The sequence below is a fragment of the Lemur catta genome, chromosome 1, assembly GCF_020740605.2.
Source record: "Lemur catta isolate mLemCat1 chromosome 1, mLemCat1.pri, whole genome shotgun sequence".
NCBI classification, from domain to species: Eukaryota; Metazoa; Chordata; class Mammalia; order Primates; family Lemuridae; genus Lemur; species Lemur catta.
The window spans coordinates 230068449-230084874 of NC_059128.1; the positions used below are offsets into that span (position 1 = coordinate 230068449).

The following is a 16426-nucleotide window of genomic DNA, read 5'->3' on the forward strand; positions in this document are numbered from 1 at the left end:
AAACCATAAGAATAGAAGAAAATGTTGCAGAAACTCTTCTAGATATCAGCCTAAGCAAAAAATTAATGAAGAAGACCCCAGTGGCAATCACAGCAACATCAAAAATAAATAAATGGGACTTGATTAAATTAAAAGGCTTCTGCACAGCTAAGGACATAATCAACAGAGCAAATAGACAACATACAAAATGGGAGAAAATATTCACAAGCTATATATCCAATAAAGGGCTAATAACCAGAATCTACAAAGAACTCAAGCAAATCAGCATGAAAAAAACAAATAATCCCATTAAAATGTGGGCAAAAGATATGAACAGAAGGTTTTTAAAAGAAGATAGACTAATGGCCAATAAACATATGAATAAATGCTCAACATCACTAATCATCAGAGAAATGCAAATTAAAACCACAATGAAATATCGCCTTGCCCTAGTTAGAATGACTTTTATTAAAAAGTCCAAACACAATAGATTCTGGTGCAGACAAAGAGAGAAAGGGATGCTTATACACTGCTGGTAGGACTGCAAATTAGTACAACCTCTATGGAAAACAGTATGGAGATTCCTCAAAAAACTAAAAGTAGACCTACCATTTAATCCCACAATCCCACTATTTATCCAAAGGAAAAGAAGTAATTTTATCAAAAAGACTCCTGGACTCAAATGTTTATTGTATCACAATCCACAGTTGCAAAGATGTGAAATCAACCCAAGTGCCCATCAATTCATGAGTGGATTAACAAAATGTGGTATATGTATCCTATGGAGTACTACCCAGCCATGAAGAAGGATGAATTAAGGCCTTTTACAACAATTTGGATGGAACTTGAGACCATTTTCCTAAGTGAAGTATCTAAAGAATGGGAAAACAAACACCACATGTACTCACTATTAAGTTGGAACTAACCGATGAGCACAGAGGGAAATAAAACTCAGTGGAAATCAAGCAGGAGGTAGGGGAGAGGAGGAGGTAGGTGAAAACCTACATAAAAGTACAGTGAACACTATCTGGGTGATGGGGTACACTTAAACTCTGACTCAAGCATAACAAAAGTGATCTATGTAACCAAAAACATTTGTACCCATATAATATTTTGAGATAAAAAAATTGAGAGAATAAAATACTTTAGTCACAAAAACATTCTAAATTGATGTGCTAGCACTGTACCTAGTAGTGAAAGGATAAATTGTATTAAAAAAAAATGGTAGGAGTGTTGGTTTCAGTGCAGACCATAGTGCTCAGGCTTGATGGGCTTCTATAGGCCAACTTCAACTAGCTTGGTCCTCAACTTCAAGGAGTTCTTGGTATAGACACAGCAATGACAAATGTGAACAGAAAGATGTCAGGAGGGCAAGACAGGGAGATCAAAGTGTTGAAGAAGAGATTGCTTATCCTAACACTCTTTCTGCCTTTACTACAATAATAATCCATTTGCCCCTGCCCAAAATCTGAACATTAAAAAAGATTACTAAGATGAAGGAAATGTCTTCTTACAGCTAACATGACGAAAGCCACAGAACTAATGCTTTCTATGAAAGGGGATACCATTATTAAGCCCTTTATCATGTGCTAACACTATGCTAATCATTTTACATGGCTTATCTCATTTATTCCTCACAACAGCCCTGAGAAGTAAACATTATTATTCCCATTTTATAGATAAGGAAAATGAGGCCCAGAGATGCAGAGTAATCTGCCTACCTAGATAGGGCATACAGCTACCAGGTAGTGGAGCTCAGTTCTGCTGCCACCCCTTGTCGGGGTGGTTTGTTACCACTTTCCCTTTCTCCCCTGCCCAGATACTCTACTAAGACCTTTCTATGTGTTATTTGCAGAGGGGTGGGGTGGGGGTGCTGGTGAAAAATAGGGAAATGGTTACCTCTCCAGATAGATTGGAGGCGGCATGACTGGTCTAAATTATCATGAGCCAATGGCTGAGTAATTATTTATCAAAAGGAGGTTCAACTGATTCCCATCCAACCAGGCTGATAAGTGGAAGGCATGTTAACGTGCAGGGGAGGGTGGGAGCCCAGTGAAGGGAGAAAATTGGGAGAGGGAGATAGAAGAGAACACTCTTCTTTCAACAGACCCTGGAGACTGCTAAGAGCTCACACAGATAAAATATTTATTTTTCCATATGTTGCAGAAAGCATTGCCATCGCTGTATGTGTGCAATATGTGCAAAGGAGTGTGAAATATATACATCAAATGCCGCCGATCTGGTTAATTTCCATGCATTTAACATGCTTAATACCTACCATCTCATCAATATGTTTTAATGCATATTTCTTTCCACATACAATATGGTCTAGTTAAGAAGGAGCCAACATCTTCCACAGCCTTACTCACTGCTATGTTTCAGCCCAAAACTTGTTGCCAGGGCCAGCACAAAGAGAGTTAAAAACCAGAAGGTTCTGCTGGCTAATTCGGCCGCCAGTCACCTTAAAAGGCCCTCCCAGTTCTTGAAGCGGCCTTTTTCTCATAACAGAAATGTTTGCAGTGAGATGAAACTGTTTTTGTTCTCTTTGGACAATTGGGAGATGTTCAGTCAGAATGTCGGGACTGACCGTTGAAAGGCGGGTGCCTGCAGCCACACTTTTTTTTTTCTTTTTGAATGCAGAGCTCCACCAGTGTGGCGGGAGGAAGTACACAATGATTGGTCTGTTTCTCTGTGGAAGTGCTCAGGGTACACCCAGTTTTGCTTTGCATATATTTACGAAACATCTGCCCTTTTCTTGTTCTTAAGTCCTTCCCCCTCACCAGCCCCCTTTCCCCTTTTCCCTGGTTTCTTTCTCTGTTGTTGTTGGCTTGTCTAACTTTTTCATTGGAGCTTTCATTTTCCGGTTGAGGAGCGACTTCATCAGAGTGTATAATTTTAAGAGAGAGAGAGAAAGAGAGGGGAGAGAGAGAGACACGCAGAGAGAGAGAGAGAGAGAGAGAGAATGAGAACTAAAAAGAAAGAAAGAGCCTGAGAGGCCAGAGCTTGGCAAATCAACCTTTGGCATGGTGACCAGGAGGAAGGTTCTGGTCGGGAGTTCGCCTCTCCAAAATCGGCCTGGAGTCAGCCAGTGTGCTGCTGCCCTCTAAAGGCTCCAGGGAATAATGCATAGCCACAGAGGCTTGGAAAGACTTGCCCTCAGATGTGCCTTGTTTATATAATTCTCTTTATACAACCAAAGAATGTATTTTCAATTAATTATGACAGTGCTTACTCTTTCCTCCTTAATAAACTATGAGCTGCAAAAATGAGGTCAAATAACAGCACCTGTGCATGTCTAGACAGAGACCGGTGTTACACTTTAGTGTTTCTCAGCTCCAGAAAAAGGAGTCCAAAAGAACTATTGGTGAGAGTGAGATAGGAAACGAATTGCTTCTAAGAACAGTGAGTGGTTCTCTGTTATCTGTGCCATAAGGAGAGGTAAAGTGATATTGGGCAAATGAGAGAGTGAGGCAAAAGGTTGAAGTTTTTAATATTTCCCGTATGTAGAGGTAGCTCCAGTGCCTCTATGCTATGAATGCTCTCCCAAAGTGACCCTTGAGACAACAAACAGGAGGGTGTGGTAGGAAGTCAGGTAGGAAGCAGGATCAAATTTAGGGAAGGAAGCAAAGGCATTGATATGAAGAACAACACAACTGTTACAACTAAAAATAAGAGTAATGGTGGTGGTTTGGCCATATACTGAGGTTTAAAAGAAAGCTTCCTTAATTTTCTGAAACATACCTGGAACTAGCCTAGTCTGTAGACATCAGAAATAAACACTTTTTTCTGCTAAGTGATATATGCCATCAGTGTTTTTTCCCTGGTTCATTTTAATGAATCATGAGGGCCAACCAAACCTTGCTGAGCAAAATGGCCCTACTCTTATTAAATGACCTTCGTGGATCCAAAGGAAAAACAGCCATTCAAGGTAGATTTCACTGCTACATAAAGAATAGGCAACTTAATTGGTAATTCAGACTATGACTATTCTCAAAATACACTCTCATTTCAGCTCCATTTCATTCTCCCAATGAACAGTTATTGAATGACAGCTTTGTCTAGGTTGCTGTGTTCAACAGCATAGACTAAACAGTAAGCTTTGGGAGGACAGGAACCAGGCCTGTCTTATTCTCTAGCCTATGCTGGCCCATCATAGGCACATAATAAATATTTGTAAAATAAATATGTGAATAAATGAATGATGGAAGGGAAGAAAGAAGGAAAGAATGGGCAAACACAGGGAATACAAAAATAACTAAGACATTTCCTTACCCTCAGAGAGCTTGTCGTTTCTTTTTTGTTTTCTTTCAAGATATTAAGGGGCTACAAATGTCTTAGGTTATGTGGATAACTTTTTTAATGCTTGAGTCCTGACTACAGGTGTTGAAATAAAACTTAGTGAGTAAAATAAGATTAGTAAAAAACGGTTTAGGGATTTCAGAGAAAGAAGTAGGGAGGAATTCAGGGGTGGGGAAGAAGTCCTCTCTGGTAGAGAGAAATAAGTACAGTTACAAGATGGAAATAACATTTAATAAGTATGAAGCATAAATGTGATTTTAACAGGCAGAAATTAAAAAGGGGATGTTCAAAGCAAGAGAGATAATTTGAGCAAAGATGTAGAGCCAAGAATGTCAATTCTCAGGATATCCTGGGAAGATTCAAGAAATTTGAGATTCTAGTATGGCCAATATATAGGACACGTGAGAAAAGCTAGGGCAGGTGTGGAACTGACCTGAGTGTCGGGCTAATGTAGTCATCTCAAATTTAGTGCATACAAGGAAGCAGGACTAGAGAAGTCAAAGAGGATGGAGCCAATTAGTAAACAGATCACTATCTAGATTAGACAAAAAGTGGTAAGGTGATTGCAATGAAATTAGAAAGGAAACACAGATGTGAAAAAAAAAATGTGAAGGAAGCAGAATTATCAAAACTTGTTGATGAATTGGCTTGAAGGCAGAGGAAGGTATATAATGACACTGAGGTTTCCAACCTGGTGGCAGACAACAGTGATAGAAATAGGGACCTGGAGAGAAGGCATTGGTTTTCACAGAAAAGAGGAGTTGGGCTTTGGAGATTTTGATCTTGGATACTTCCTCAGACTGAAACCAGAACACCAGCTCCATGGGGTCCATATATATGCTCAAGATTTGAGGATTAGTGCCATAGTCACCGTTCAACAAACAATTGAAAAGGCATTGCAATTTGTTGTTTCTCTTATATTGGCCTCTTCCATACTGAAAAAGATGTCGGAAAGCTTCCCCTCTATTCTAATCTTTACCATGCCATTTCTGCCTCCTGCCCTCTGAAGAAACAGATTTGATTTCACAACCTGTTGGACCAAAAACACAGCGTACTAATCATAACACCATATTCTGCAAGGGCAGATTTAACTACCCAGTACAGCCAATTTCACTACAAAATAGTCTGTATAACAAGTCCACTGCCATGCTCATGGAAACAAGGGAAACATGGAAACAAATCTACTTACAACAAATTCTGTACCACACATAATCTTCTACCAGATAATAAAATACTCTTTCTGATCACTATCCACATAATGATAGAAAAGGCACAGAGCCCAAGAAATTGGAAATATGTACAGGGACTAATAATTCAGTTTGGCTGAGGTCCAGGGCACATACAGTATAAGTATTTATAAATTTAACATCAGTTTCATTGTCCTGGGGAGAGGAGACCTGAGCTGACTGATGGCTGAGCTGTTTTACTTCCTATTCTTGACCCCAAATAACAATTAGTAGCTTTCAAAATTCCCTTCACCCACCTCTTCCTCACATCCAAAACACCCAATCACACTCCTGAACTCCAGGATCATACCCGAAATCAAAAGTCAAAGGGAATCTTAAGCAAAAGATGAGTAAGGAGTTGGTGTAGAGGGTCTCTATGTGACACCTTCCCTCTTTACCTACTAGAATCTATGCTCTTCTTTTCACTTGCTACTGTAACAAAAACTTCCATCACTACCTCCTCATCTGTACAGCCTGCAAATTTCCATTGTTATTTAAAATTATGTATTGATTTAAAATAAAATCTAGTAACAGCAAGAAAGTTGAATGTTCCACAACACGTTCCATAAATGGAAACTTAAAGCTGGAAGGAACCTTTAGGGCCTTCTAATCCAAGCCCTTTATTTTACAGATGAGGAAACTGAAGCCCAGAGAGGTGAAGTGAGGTGCCCAAGGCCACACAGCAAGTTAGAGGCACAGCTAGTACCATAGCTCAAGTCTCCTGACTCCCAGTCCAGTGCTCCTCCCATTACTCCACGGGTCCTGTCTCTAAGCTTCCTGACAAATGCTAGAACGGTAAACCTCCACTAGTATTTTTCCAGACCATGTTAAAACTCCTAAGGGGGGTGGAGGGAGGATGCTTTCTTGGATAATGTCAGCCATACGTAGCTCAAGCTGTCTAAAGTTCTGGGACAGGGTCTTTTTATGCAGCCAACAGAGTCCAAATGTGGTGCTGTTTGCTTGGCCCATATGCTTTCATGTGTTCCCAGTTAGGCCATTACTGGAGGGAAAAAAACAAGAATCAGCTTGTTTTAAAACAAGGGACATACTGGACTCCCTCCCATCCCCCCTCAGGAAAAAAAAATCAAGTTATCTTTAACAGATTCTAAAAATGCCTTTTCCCAAATATGCAGTCAGTTCCTTCAAAGGGCCCTTTGTTTATTTTCAGGAAGAAACCCAAGACAGCTGAAAACCAGAAGGCATCTGAGGAGAATGAGATTACTCAGCCGGGTGGATCCAGCGCCAAGCCGGGCCTTCCCTGCCTGAACTTTGAAGCTGTTTTGTCTCCAGACCCAGCCCTCATCCACTCAACACATTCACTGACAAACTCTCACGCTCACACCGGGTCATCTGATTGTGAGTACACCACTAAGGTGTTGGTGTCTCCGCAATGCTTTGGAGTGGTGCTTCTCCCCTGGGTTCTGGCTGTTTCATATTCAGAGCAAGCCCTTTGCATTTGATCTGCTAAAGTAGCCAAAAGTAATGGCCACCATTTTGATTCAGCCAACATCTGTGTATTTTCCAAGCTACAGTGTATCTTAAAGCCAGGTGACCAGCCATTTGGCCTCAAAAGGCTGATAAATTATATGGACCACATCTTCTTTCATAGCATTAACTCAGAAAAAGAAGTTGAGTTGCTGCTTTCTAATTATACTTTATTTGAATAATGGCATTTCCACCATTACTAAATTGAACATCCAAATATGGACCTCAGAAGGCCAGTTAGACACTAGGAAACATCCATTTTGAAATTACATAACACAAGTCAGATTTGCATTAGTTATTGGAGTCTCATGTAGCTTGGCTGAATTTCTGTCTTTCCAGTTTTTAATTTATTTTGAAGTGGTTAAAGGATAGCATAAATTTACAGAAGAAAAGAGAATGGCTTCCAAGAATTCAGAAGCCACCCAGACTTCACATAGCCAATAAGAATTCAGGTTAAAAATATTTTTTAATTAAAAAAACTGCCTAAGGGCTAAATTTGGAAATGGGCAGCTTAATGAGATCGTCACTATTGAAATCACTTCTTTGCTGTTTATTTTTGCCATCTTCCCACTAATCTGGGAGTCACTTCTTCAAATTCTATTTTAAGAAAGTTGATAAATCACGTTTAGGAGATTTTTTTCTCTTTCTGAAATGTAACCCATTACTTGAGAGAAAGAAACATGTGTGTTGACAATGGAAAGGAATGAAATAACTTTGGGGTGGAATCCAAAAGAATATTCCTTTTAGTCTTAAGATACCCAACAACTCTTCTGAATTGATCTCCCTAAAGGATGTCTGGTAACAAGCAAAGAACTGGCATATTCTTCTTTAAAATGAGTAATATAAAACCAAGAAAGTTTTATTTCAATGATAAAATTCTGTCCACAAAGATAAACATTATTAATGAGAAAATGAGATTCTAAATCTCCTGTTGTTATTTTTATTTCAGAACAAATGTAAAATTCTGCAAAGAGGGCAGGAGGTGAATGGATGTGGGAGATTCCATTCCCTCCTTGCTTCATCGTAATAGTCTCTAGATAAAGGGAAAAGAGGTAGGGGCGTGAGTGGGGTGTAGAGAGCTTGTTCTACTTATGGTTGGGCTGAGACCACACTCCAGCTGTCACTAGAAAATGAAAAGAGAAGTAATGTGATCCAAATCTCCATGGCCCATGTGTTTGTCTGGTCAAAGTTATAGCTTCTATAGGGAAACCTAGAAGTCAGAAGCAAGGACTGTGTTCTGTGGACCATTGTAATAGCCACATCTTTGGACCTTCTTGCCTGGCAGTCTCCATCCTAATAGTAATTACAGGAAGAATTGTAAGATAGCATGGCACAGTGCCCATAGACATGTGCACACTTACCAGGAAGGTAGCCCGTTCCCGTGGTGAAGGGCCTGGAGCTTCTGCGTGCAGACCTTCATTGCCTGGCTTTCTGCCACACCTTATGGGTGTGGATTGCACAGAATGGCCTTAGCCCAGAAATCTGTTACAGCAAAATGAATGTTTTGCAGAATAGAAAAAGCACTGGGCTTCATTTATTGTACCTTATCAGGCATTAACATGAAATATGTTTAAGGAACAGTATGATGTTGCCATACAGCTCCTTGGTGACCCTGAGGAAGCCAATGGATTTGAGCTCAGTAGGGTGTCTGAATGCAGTTGGAAGGAGAACAAGTTGGGAGGAGAAATCTAATCTCCAGCTGTTTAGAAAGTCACTTTGATTTTGCCATTAAGATGTGTAAGTCTTCTCTGCTCTAACCTGTTGTTTAAATTGATTATACTTTTCCCCAAATATATTTGGATTGTAGTTTGTCCTGATTTGAGCCTACACTTAGAGGAAAATTGTTTTTAGGAAAGATTCACAGAAATCTGTCCATTTGGAGATTGCTTGAGAGAAGACAGGAAAAAGGTTTTATTTTAAGCTGTTAAAATTTTTGGATGCTCTTCTTGCATTCAAGAGGATTTTTTTTTTTTACTTTCAAATGTCATTCTTACCATAGATTAATTTAAAAGCCTAATTTCTTTAAGGTAAAATATTCAGTTCCTATTTAGAACTAACAGATTTGGGGCATTTAAAAATAGTGCCCTTGACTTGTTAGTCTCTTTAACTTCAGAAACATTCCACCAGTATGTGGTGTTCCAAGCTTTCACAAGCGCCTGAATTTTTATAGCACCTTTTTATTTGTCATGTGTTTAGCAAAATTATTCTTAGTCATGCCTTAATGCCCATTTCCTGTCAGTCAGTATGATTCTTCCCAATTTACAGATGAGAAAACTGAGAAAATTGATACACAAATAGATGAATGACTTGCTCATGGTTAACTCATTTGGGTTCTGAGGGTTGTTTATGGATTTTGTTTCATCGTGAGAGCATTTCTCATGGGAATTCTCTGTTCCAAGCCCAAAAATGGCATTCCTAGCTTTAAACAAGCATATTGAAAATGTGCTACTACTCATATTGGTGACTGGGTTATAAAACATGACTGCTAAAACATCCTCACAAAAGAAAAGTCGGCTCTGCCTATGAACTGCAAGGGTGGGTAAGCCATGGTGTCTTTGCACATGGAGGACACAGGTTGTGCTTTAGAGGAAAGATGACAAGTCTGACCCCTTAAATTCTCAACTGGCTATTAACCTGGTAGCCACTTGAAATCTGGCGAAAGATCCCAGTGATATTCAAAACAAGAAGGAATATAGTAGAGAGATGCTTTCCTTTGTGAGATGATGAGGTTAATATTGCTGCCGAAATGTGTGCTGCTTTGCAGTGCACCCACTAGCACAGTTTCCTTTTAGCAATATTTCCCCATTACCTCCTAGCTGTCACCCCTTCACCATTTCTGAAAATCTAATGGTAAACAAATTCAGATGATGATAATGGAAGGCATTAAGATGAGTTTGGGGATGCAAAGGGTAGAAAATCCCTAGGTGTTTGACAGAGCAGTTACCCACTGAACAGTCTGAGTATGAGCTGAGCCAAGCTCTCCCTTTAAATGCTTAAATGGGACTAAACCAAGTCAGTAGAGCAGACGAAGCTCTCCATATGAAAAACCTTCCTTGACAGCTATCAAGCTGTACCACATCACAGTCATATACATGTGATAGACGCTACCAGAACTTTTGCTTGCATATTTCTTCCATTTTATTTTCCCCCAAATAAGTCTCCCCTTGAAGGGAGAAGTGATTCTCCTCCCTTTGGCGGTCCTCCCTACCCATGGCTGTAGATCCACCTGTTCCGATGTCTTTGCTTTTGTTAGAAGCTGATATCCGTGGTTACTTACCTTCCCGTGTTTTGCACTGACCTCATCAGACTGTCTCATTTGTTGTGTCCTTGCCAAGATGCACTTACACATTAACGGTTTTTATTTATTTTTAATTTAACCTTTACACGTTACCAAACTGTTGTGTAGGTAGGTTTAACTTTAGCTCTGAAGGTAGCAGGACTCTGCTGGGGCTGAATGCTGTCGAGGAGCCTAGTGGGCTCTTCCTTTTCTACCTCTTGTCATCTACCTTCCTTGGCCTTCCCCTCCCAACCGTTTGCTTCACCCGTCCAAGTCCCTGTGATTAACATTTTTAGTACACTTGGCTCATTTTGAACTTTTAAGCAATTTTTTAAAGAACAAAACAAAGAGGATTTTTATGGCAAACTCCATTAATGCCACATTAAGGCTGACATTTTAATTACCCCAAAGTCAGGAAATGCAAAGTTCAGGTTCCCACAGCAACAGAAACTGTCCCCTTGAGTGCCGGCGTGACAGCAGATTCTTTCATTCCCTGATTACACAACACTGGGCATGGGGACATTGTTTTTATCCACGTATGTGGAAAGGAGCACAGCTTTTATCCTTTGTTTCTTTCCTGTAACTACAGTTGAGGATATGGGTCTTTAGCTTCCCTCCCAAAACCATCTATATGTATTATCCTGGAATGGAAGACTATTACAGCTCTACATGTGCACACGGACAGAATTAAAGTTGCTGTGGGAACATTAACTCTGATTTCCGGACTTCCGTGCCAGTCACATTTAAACCATAATGTTGTAATTTTTGGCATGTAATAAATGTGCATTTCATGTACACAGACAGAAAGAAGCATAAAATGTATTTTAAAGAGCAATTAATTACTAACTTTGTGATTAAAAAACATTTGGTGCATGTTCCTTCCCATTTAGCATCAGCTGCTGGTCTTAGCCAGGCCTAATAGATGACATACTGTGTCTCATCCTGTATCTCAGATGTACTTACTGTATGTTCCTGTTCTTCCAGATAATTAATTCCCTTAGTAAAGCTGTAGGGGGAAAACAAAATGGAAGGAATATGCAAGCATGTAAATAGGGTAAGGGATATTTTGAAGGAAATGATTCATTTCTGCAAATAAACCTCTTAGTCCCTGATAAAGAGCCAAAAATCTGCTAAGTGGGTGTAGACAAAGGTTTCTGGCCACCTTAGAGCATCTGGTTCAGGGCCATCAGAACAACTTGAACGCAGATTTCCTCATGAATTCTGGGCATGCCCACTGGGGGAGTGATTTTACTCTGTAAAAACTTTTTAGGCTTAAGGCTTAAAAAGTTATTTTACTCTGTAACAACTTTTTAGTGTATACGGTATTCAGACTAGAAAGTAAAAGTTGTAGGAGATGAGGTAAGTTTTGGGCTTTGCCAAAGAACCCCGACTTAGAGAGTAATGTTTTTTCTTCCTTTGCATTCGAATCTGGTGACCCATTTTGTGTAAGAGAAGGAAGTGTTTCAAAATAACCGAACAGGTTTGTGAGTGAAAGGAATTAGTAGCAATACTCTATGGTACGGTATTTAAAAATGCAAGTGCTTGAGTGTATTTTTGAAACCGGGTGAGATACAGATTTTACTGAAAGGATGTATAGCTTAAACGCTTAGGTAAGGCTTTAAGGGGACATGCTCAGTGAAGAACCTCTTGCTATTTGTTCGATTCTCTCTCTCCTGTTATGTATTCCTTTTTGTTCAGTTTGGTTGCATATGGTATTTAACCTTTAAGAAAGATACTTCAGTTTTGCAAGGCTCTGATTTGCTTTTACTTGGGCTGTCTCTATGTGTGAATGTATGTCTGTATGAGTGAAAACTGCTCAAGCAAGTTTGAAGGTCTCTGGCAAATTTGACTGCGTGTTCAGAAAGTTTCCAATCGGAAAGCTGATTCAGTATAAAACCTTCCAAAAACTTCCTGAGGCACCTGTTCACATGAAAAGATTGGATTTCTGTTGGAGGTGCTCAGAAGGCAGTGTTTATAACTGAAGATCTCTGTTTGGTGTGCCAAAAAATGAAAAACATTTCGGCCCCAAAAAACCTCCATAAATGTTCAAAATGTATAATCAAACAAAAGCTTCATTTGGATTCAAATGCATGTATCTCAGCAGATGTGTCTAAACTAACTGGAATCCCACAGGAGCAGCTGAACTGGATTTTGGTATGTCTTGATAACTGAAAGAGTTATTCTTAGACTTTGGAAGGACAAAAATGGTCCATCTGTGAAGAACTGTAATAGAGACATGGCAAAAAACAGCATCCTCTGAAAGAGTTTATTTATGGAATTTAGGACAAGTTGGACAATCCTGAAAACATTTTGGGGTCACACTAATTTGCAGAGGAAATATAGCCAAAATGGGATGGAATAACAACCACAGACAGTTAGTATCCGATGGCTTGCTATTAATTTTCTAATAAATCCTCTATCAGTTAAGCAGTAAATAGAGCATCTTTGGTACAACTAAGTGCTCTCGTTGCCTCCAAAGTGTCCTGCATTCCTCTTTATTCTACATCCCATAAGGAATTATATATTTATCTTTTAATTTAAACTATTTTTCTGTCATTTCATTAACCAAGTAAACCCCCTAACTTGTTCAGTGTGGATTTCTTGTCTTTAAAGATAGTCTTTCCCTTTTTAAAAAGTCACCTTTCTGCTTCTGAGTTAATTGATGTATGATCTCTTTGGAATTATTTTTATTACTTTTTATACTTCTTATTTAGAGATTTAGTGCTTATACATTAGAAAGCCAGTTAAATTTTTTTTATTTGCTCTAATTTTCTAGAGTTTCTACTTAGTATATTTGGGGAGCATATTTATCTTTTAAAAGCATTTTTTTTTTTGAAGTTTTGTGTCTTCAGTCTACCTCTGTTTATAAAATTGGTCCTCTTCTTATAAAACATGCCCTTTCCCTACAATGCTAGTTTAGTTGGGTGTCTTCCCTGGTCATGTAATGCAGTAATTTTTGGCAGTCACTCTTACCTCATTCACTGATGCATTCATTCATTTAGTCATTGATAAAATGATATCAAAGTCCTGCTTCTGCACGAAATCCTCAGCTAGGATTAGGGAGGAAGATATGAACAAGATCCCATTCCTTCACTTTAGGAACTCACAGTGTTCCTAAATACTTTACTAAACACTTTACTAAACATGTAAAGAGGTAAATACAAATGCAGAATTAAGCTACAGAGCCCCTGAGGAAGGAGCCTATGGCAGTGGGAAGGCCACCACAGCAAAGCTGACGTTCAAATGGATCATGAAAGAGTAGGCATGTGTGAAATAGAAAAGGGAGGGAGGGAATGGCATTCCAGGAAGAAAGAACAGAAGCAAAGCCACAGAGACACAAGAAGAGCATGGGGTTTTCAGAAAACAGAGCCATTCAGTTATGCTACCGAGGCCTTCTTACATTTTTGCCTCCATTTTAATCACGGGACAATCTGTATTTGGATAACATCACCTGTCATTATAATTTAGATGGGCTGAATTTTACGCCTCTTTTAGAGATATTTGCTTCCCAAGTAAATGATAAAGCAAGGCATCCACTTACTTTCTGATAGGCAAAAGTACCCTTCCTTCCGTGTAGTCAGTAGAAGTAGGAAAGTATTCTGAGGGACACAGAGATGATTTAATGATCAGCAAATCTCAAAATAACTCTTCTTGTTGAGAGAGGTTCATCCTGGAGCCACAGAGTCACCTACAGATGTCACGCTGGAACTCTGTCATTGACTCATGGCCTCCCCAGATTCTAGCAATCTGTCCTCTTACGAAATCCTCCCAGGTGTCTTGGCAAGTCTGGTCTCATTGCCCACTGCCTCAAGTCACACCAGGCCTTATTGCTTTCCCAAATACTGTGTGGATGTGCTTATAATTGTCCACATTTAATTGTTAGGACCAACTGCTGATTCTCAGGGCTCTGGTCTTCATCTTGCCATCTCATCTCTTGCTGGAGTACATCTTTAATTCTTATCTGCAGCTGCTAGTGACAGTTTCATATGTGCTTCCTCTGCTCATGGCAAATTTCATTATTTAAAATGAATGCTTCTCCGTATCTGTTGAGGCTTCTCACATCCTGCCTTAAAAAAAAACATGCACTACTGCCCTTGGAGTTGGATCATTTAGGATCGCTTGAGAACATGCATGAGGATTCTTTAAGAACATCCTTGCTTTAAAGAAATTTCAAGTCAGGTCCTTCTACCCGTCACCTCGCACTAGGTACCATAGTCAAATCCTTTATTATCTCATCAGCAGAATGCTCACTTTCTCCTTCCTTTTTTGCTTTTCTTCTGCCTTTACATCCTTTGTTCTCTCTGAAGAATGTGTAGCAGTTTGAACTTTTTATCAGCACTGAAAGAGATTAAAGGTTACCTGGCCCAAACTCATTATTGTACAAATGAAGAAATGGAGGCTCAAAGAAGGCAAGCGTCCTAACAACAGGTTCCTGGCATAGTGAGTGACAGAGCCAGAAACAGACCCTGCTCTTTCTCCCACCATACATGCTGCCTGTTACTGAGTCTGCTTCTGAGAGAATTGTGTGTTTTCTGAACAGAAAGGAGTCAGGACTATTTTATCCATCAATTTACTGGATGCTTTCAATGTGGAGGTCCACTAGCTAGGTATCATGCAGGATGCAGTTTTATAAACCAGAGCTTGTGCTCAGAGACGTAGAGTTTTACAGAGAAGATCAGATACATTCACAAACAGCTACCCTGCAGGGTGGTTAAAGATACATCCCTATCCCTATACCCACCAGAGCATTGATTCGCTCACTTGGGCAAGTTTGTATAGAGTAGATCTCATGTGCCTGCCACTGCAGTGAGTTCCGTGAGGGCACAAAGGTCTAGACAAACAGACCCCACCACCAAGAATTTTAAAACATAGTACATGTCCTCAAGTCACTACTATCATAGATAGAATATAGAAAGTTTATCAAATACATTTTAGTCCAGTTAACAGTAACATCTAGTTAAGTTTATCAGAGCAGATTCCGTTTGAGCCCTTTTGAAAGAGGAATGGAATTTCACTGGAGGTGAGGCATGAGGGTAAGGTATGAGGGTTTGCACACCAGGGCAGAGCTATGCAAGGGTTTTAGGTAGGGGCTGCCATGATCATGACTTTGCTTTTGGAAGATCTAATTCAGCAGCAAGGGTGTGGAGGACGCACAGATGTGGAAGGGCGAGAGCCCAGGGCTCATTTTCGGTAGTTCACGTTATGAAGGGGCTGGTGATAGGGGAGTGGGGAGCAGCCAGTTCAGCAGATTTTGTGGTCGAGGGTGACAGCTCTGGGAACTGAGTGGTAGGTAAAAGAAGAGCAATTACCAAAGATAGCTTCAAAATGTCAAAAAGACAAGATGAAAAGGAAGTGTTTAGAGGAATAGAATAGAGTTTCATTTCTTACAGTGCTGGGTATGGGGACCAGGGGTGGTCCCAGTGCAGACAACTAACACTGAGTTACCAACAGAGTACTGGAGTACAGCAGGAATATTTGAAACTAGGAGTAGGAAACGCTTTGGTCAAGAGGCTGTGCTTTAAGCCATAAATGTGGCAATAAACTTCAAAGAAGACTCTGTTAAGAAGAAAAAAGAAAAATAGAAACTTGGGAAGCATTTACATTGGGTAATAAGAAAGAGAACAAAGAACCATCCAAGGAGGAAAAGAGAAGAGGGTCAGAGAGATGGGAGAAAAACCAGGATAGCACAGAGAGACCAGAGAGGGGAAAGGTCACAGGGTCAGGTACCACAGACACCAAGGAGGAAAAGAACTGGGAAAAGATTACCTTGGGTGTGGGGATTGTTAGCTTACTGGTAGCTGTCAAGAAAGCAGAGTCAGATGTGTCTCACACACACACACACACAAATCAGGCCAGGTACAGTGGCTCATGCCTGTAATCCTAGCAGTCTGGGAGGCCAAGGTAGGAGGATCCCTTGAACTCAGGAGTTTGAGACCAGCCTGACCAAGAGTAAAACCATTGTCTCTACTAAAAATAGAAAAAATTAACTGGGCACAGTGGCTTGCACCTGTACTCTCAGCCACTCAGGAGGCTGAGGCAGGAGGATCCCCTGAGCCCAGGAGTTTGAGGTTGCTGTGAGCTATGATGATGCCACTGCACTCCACCCTGGGTGACAGAGCAAGACTCTGTCTCAAAAAAAAAATCATAAAGAGAGGTTCAA

General features: G+C 40.1%; 1 protein-coding gene across 10 annotated transcripts in view; it reads left to right on the top strand.

Annotated features, from left to right (window-relative positions):
* ZBTB20 (zinc finger and BTB domain containing 20) overlaps nucleotides 1-16426 on the top strand; it is a 762522-nt gene that overhangs the window by 715393 nt on the left and 30703 nt on the right. For 9 of the 10 annotated variants that reach the window (XM_045540230.1, XM_045540226.1, XM_045540232.1 and 6 more), the window contains 2 exons: nucleotides 6136-6299; nucleotides 6673-6860. In XM_045540230.1, coding sequence (XP_045396186.1) covers nucleotides 6289-6299; nucleotides 6673-6860 — 199 coding nt within the window. In that variant the 5' untranslated portion in view covers nucleotides 6136-6288. The remainder of the gene's footprint in view (nucleotides 1-6135; nucleotides 6300-6672; nucleotides 6861-16426) is intronic. The other variant, XM_045540236.1, reaches the window with a different exon arrangement.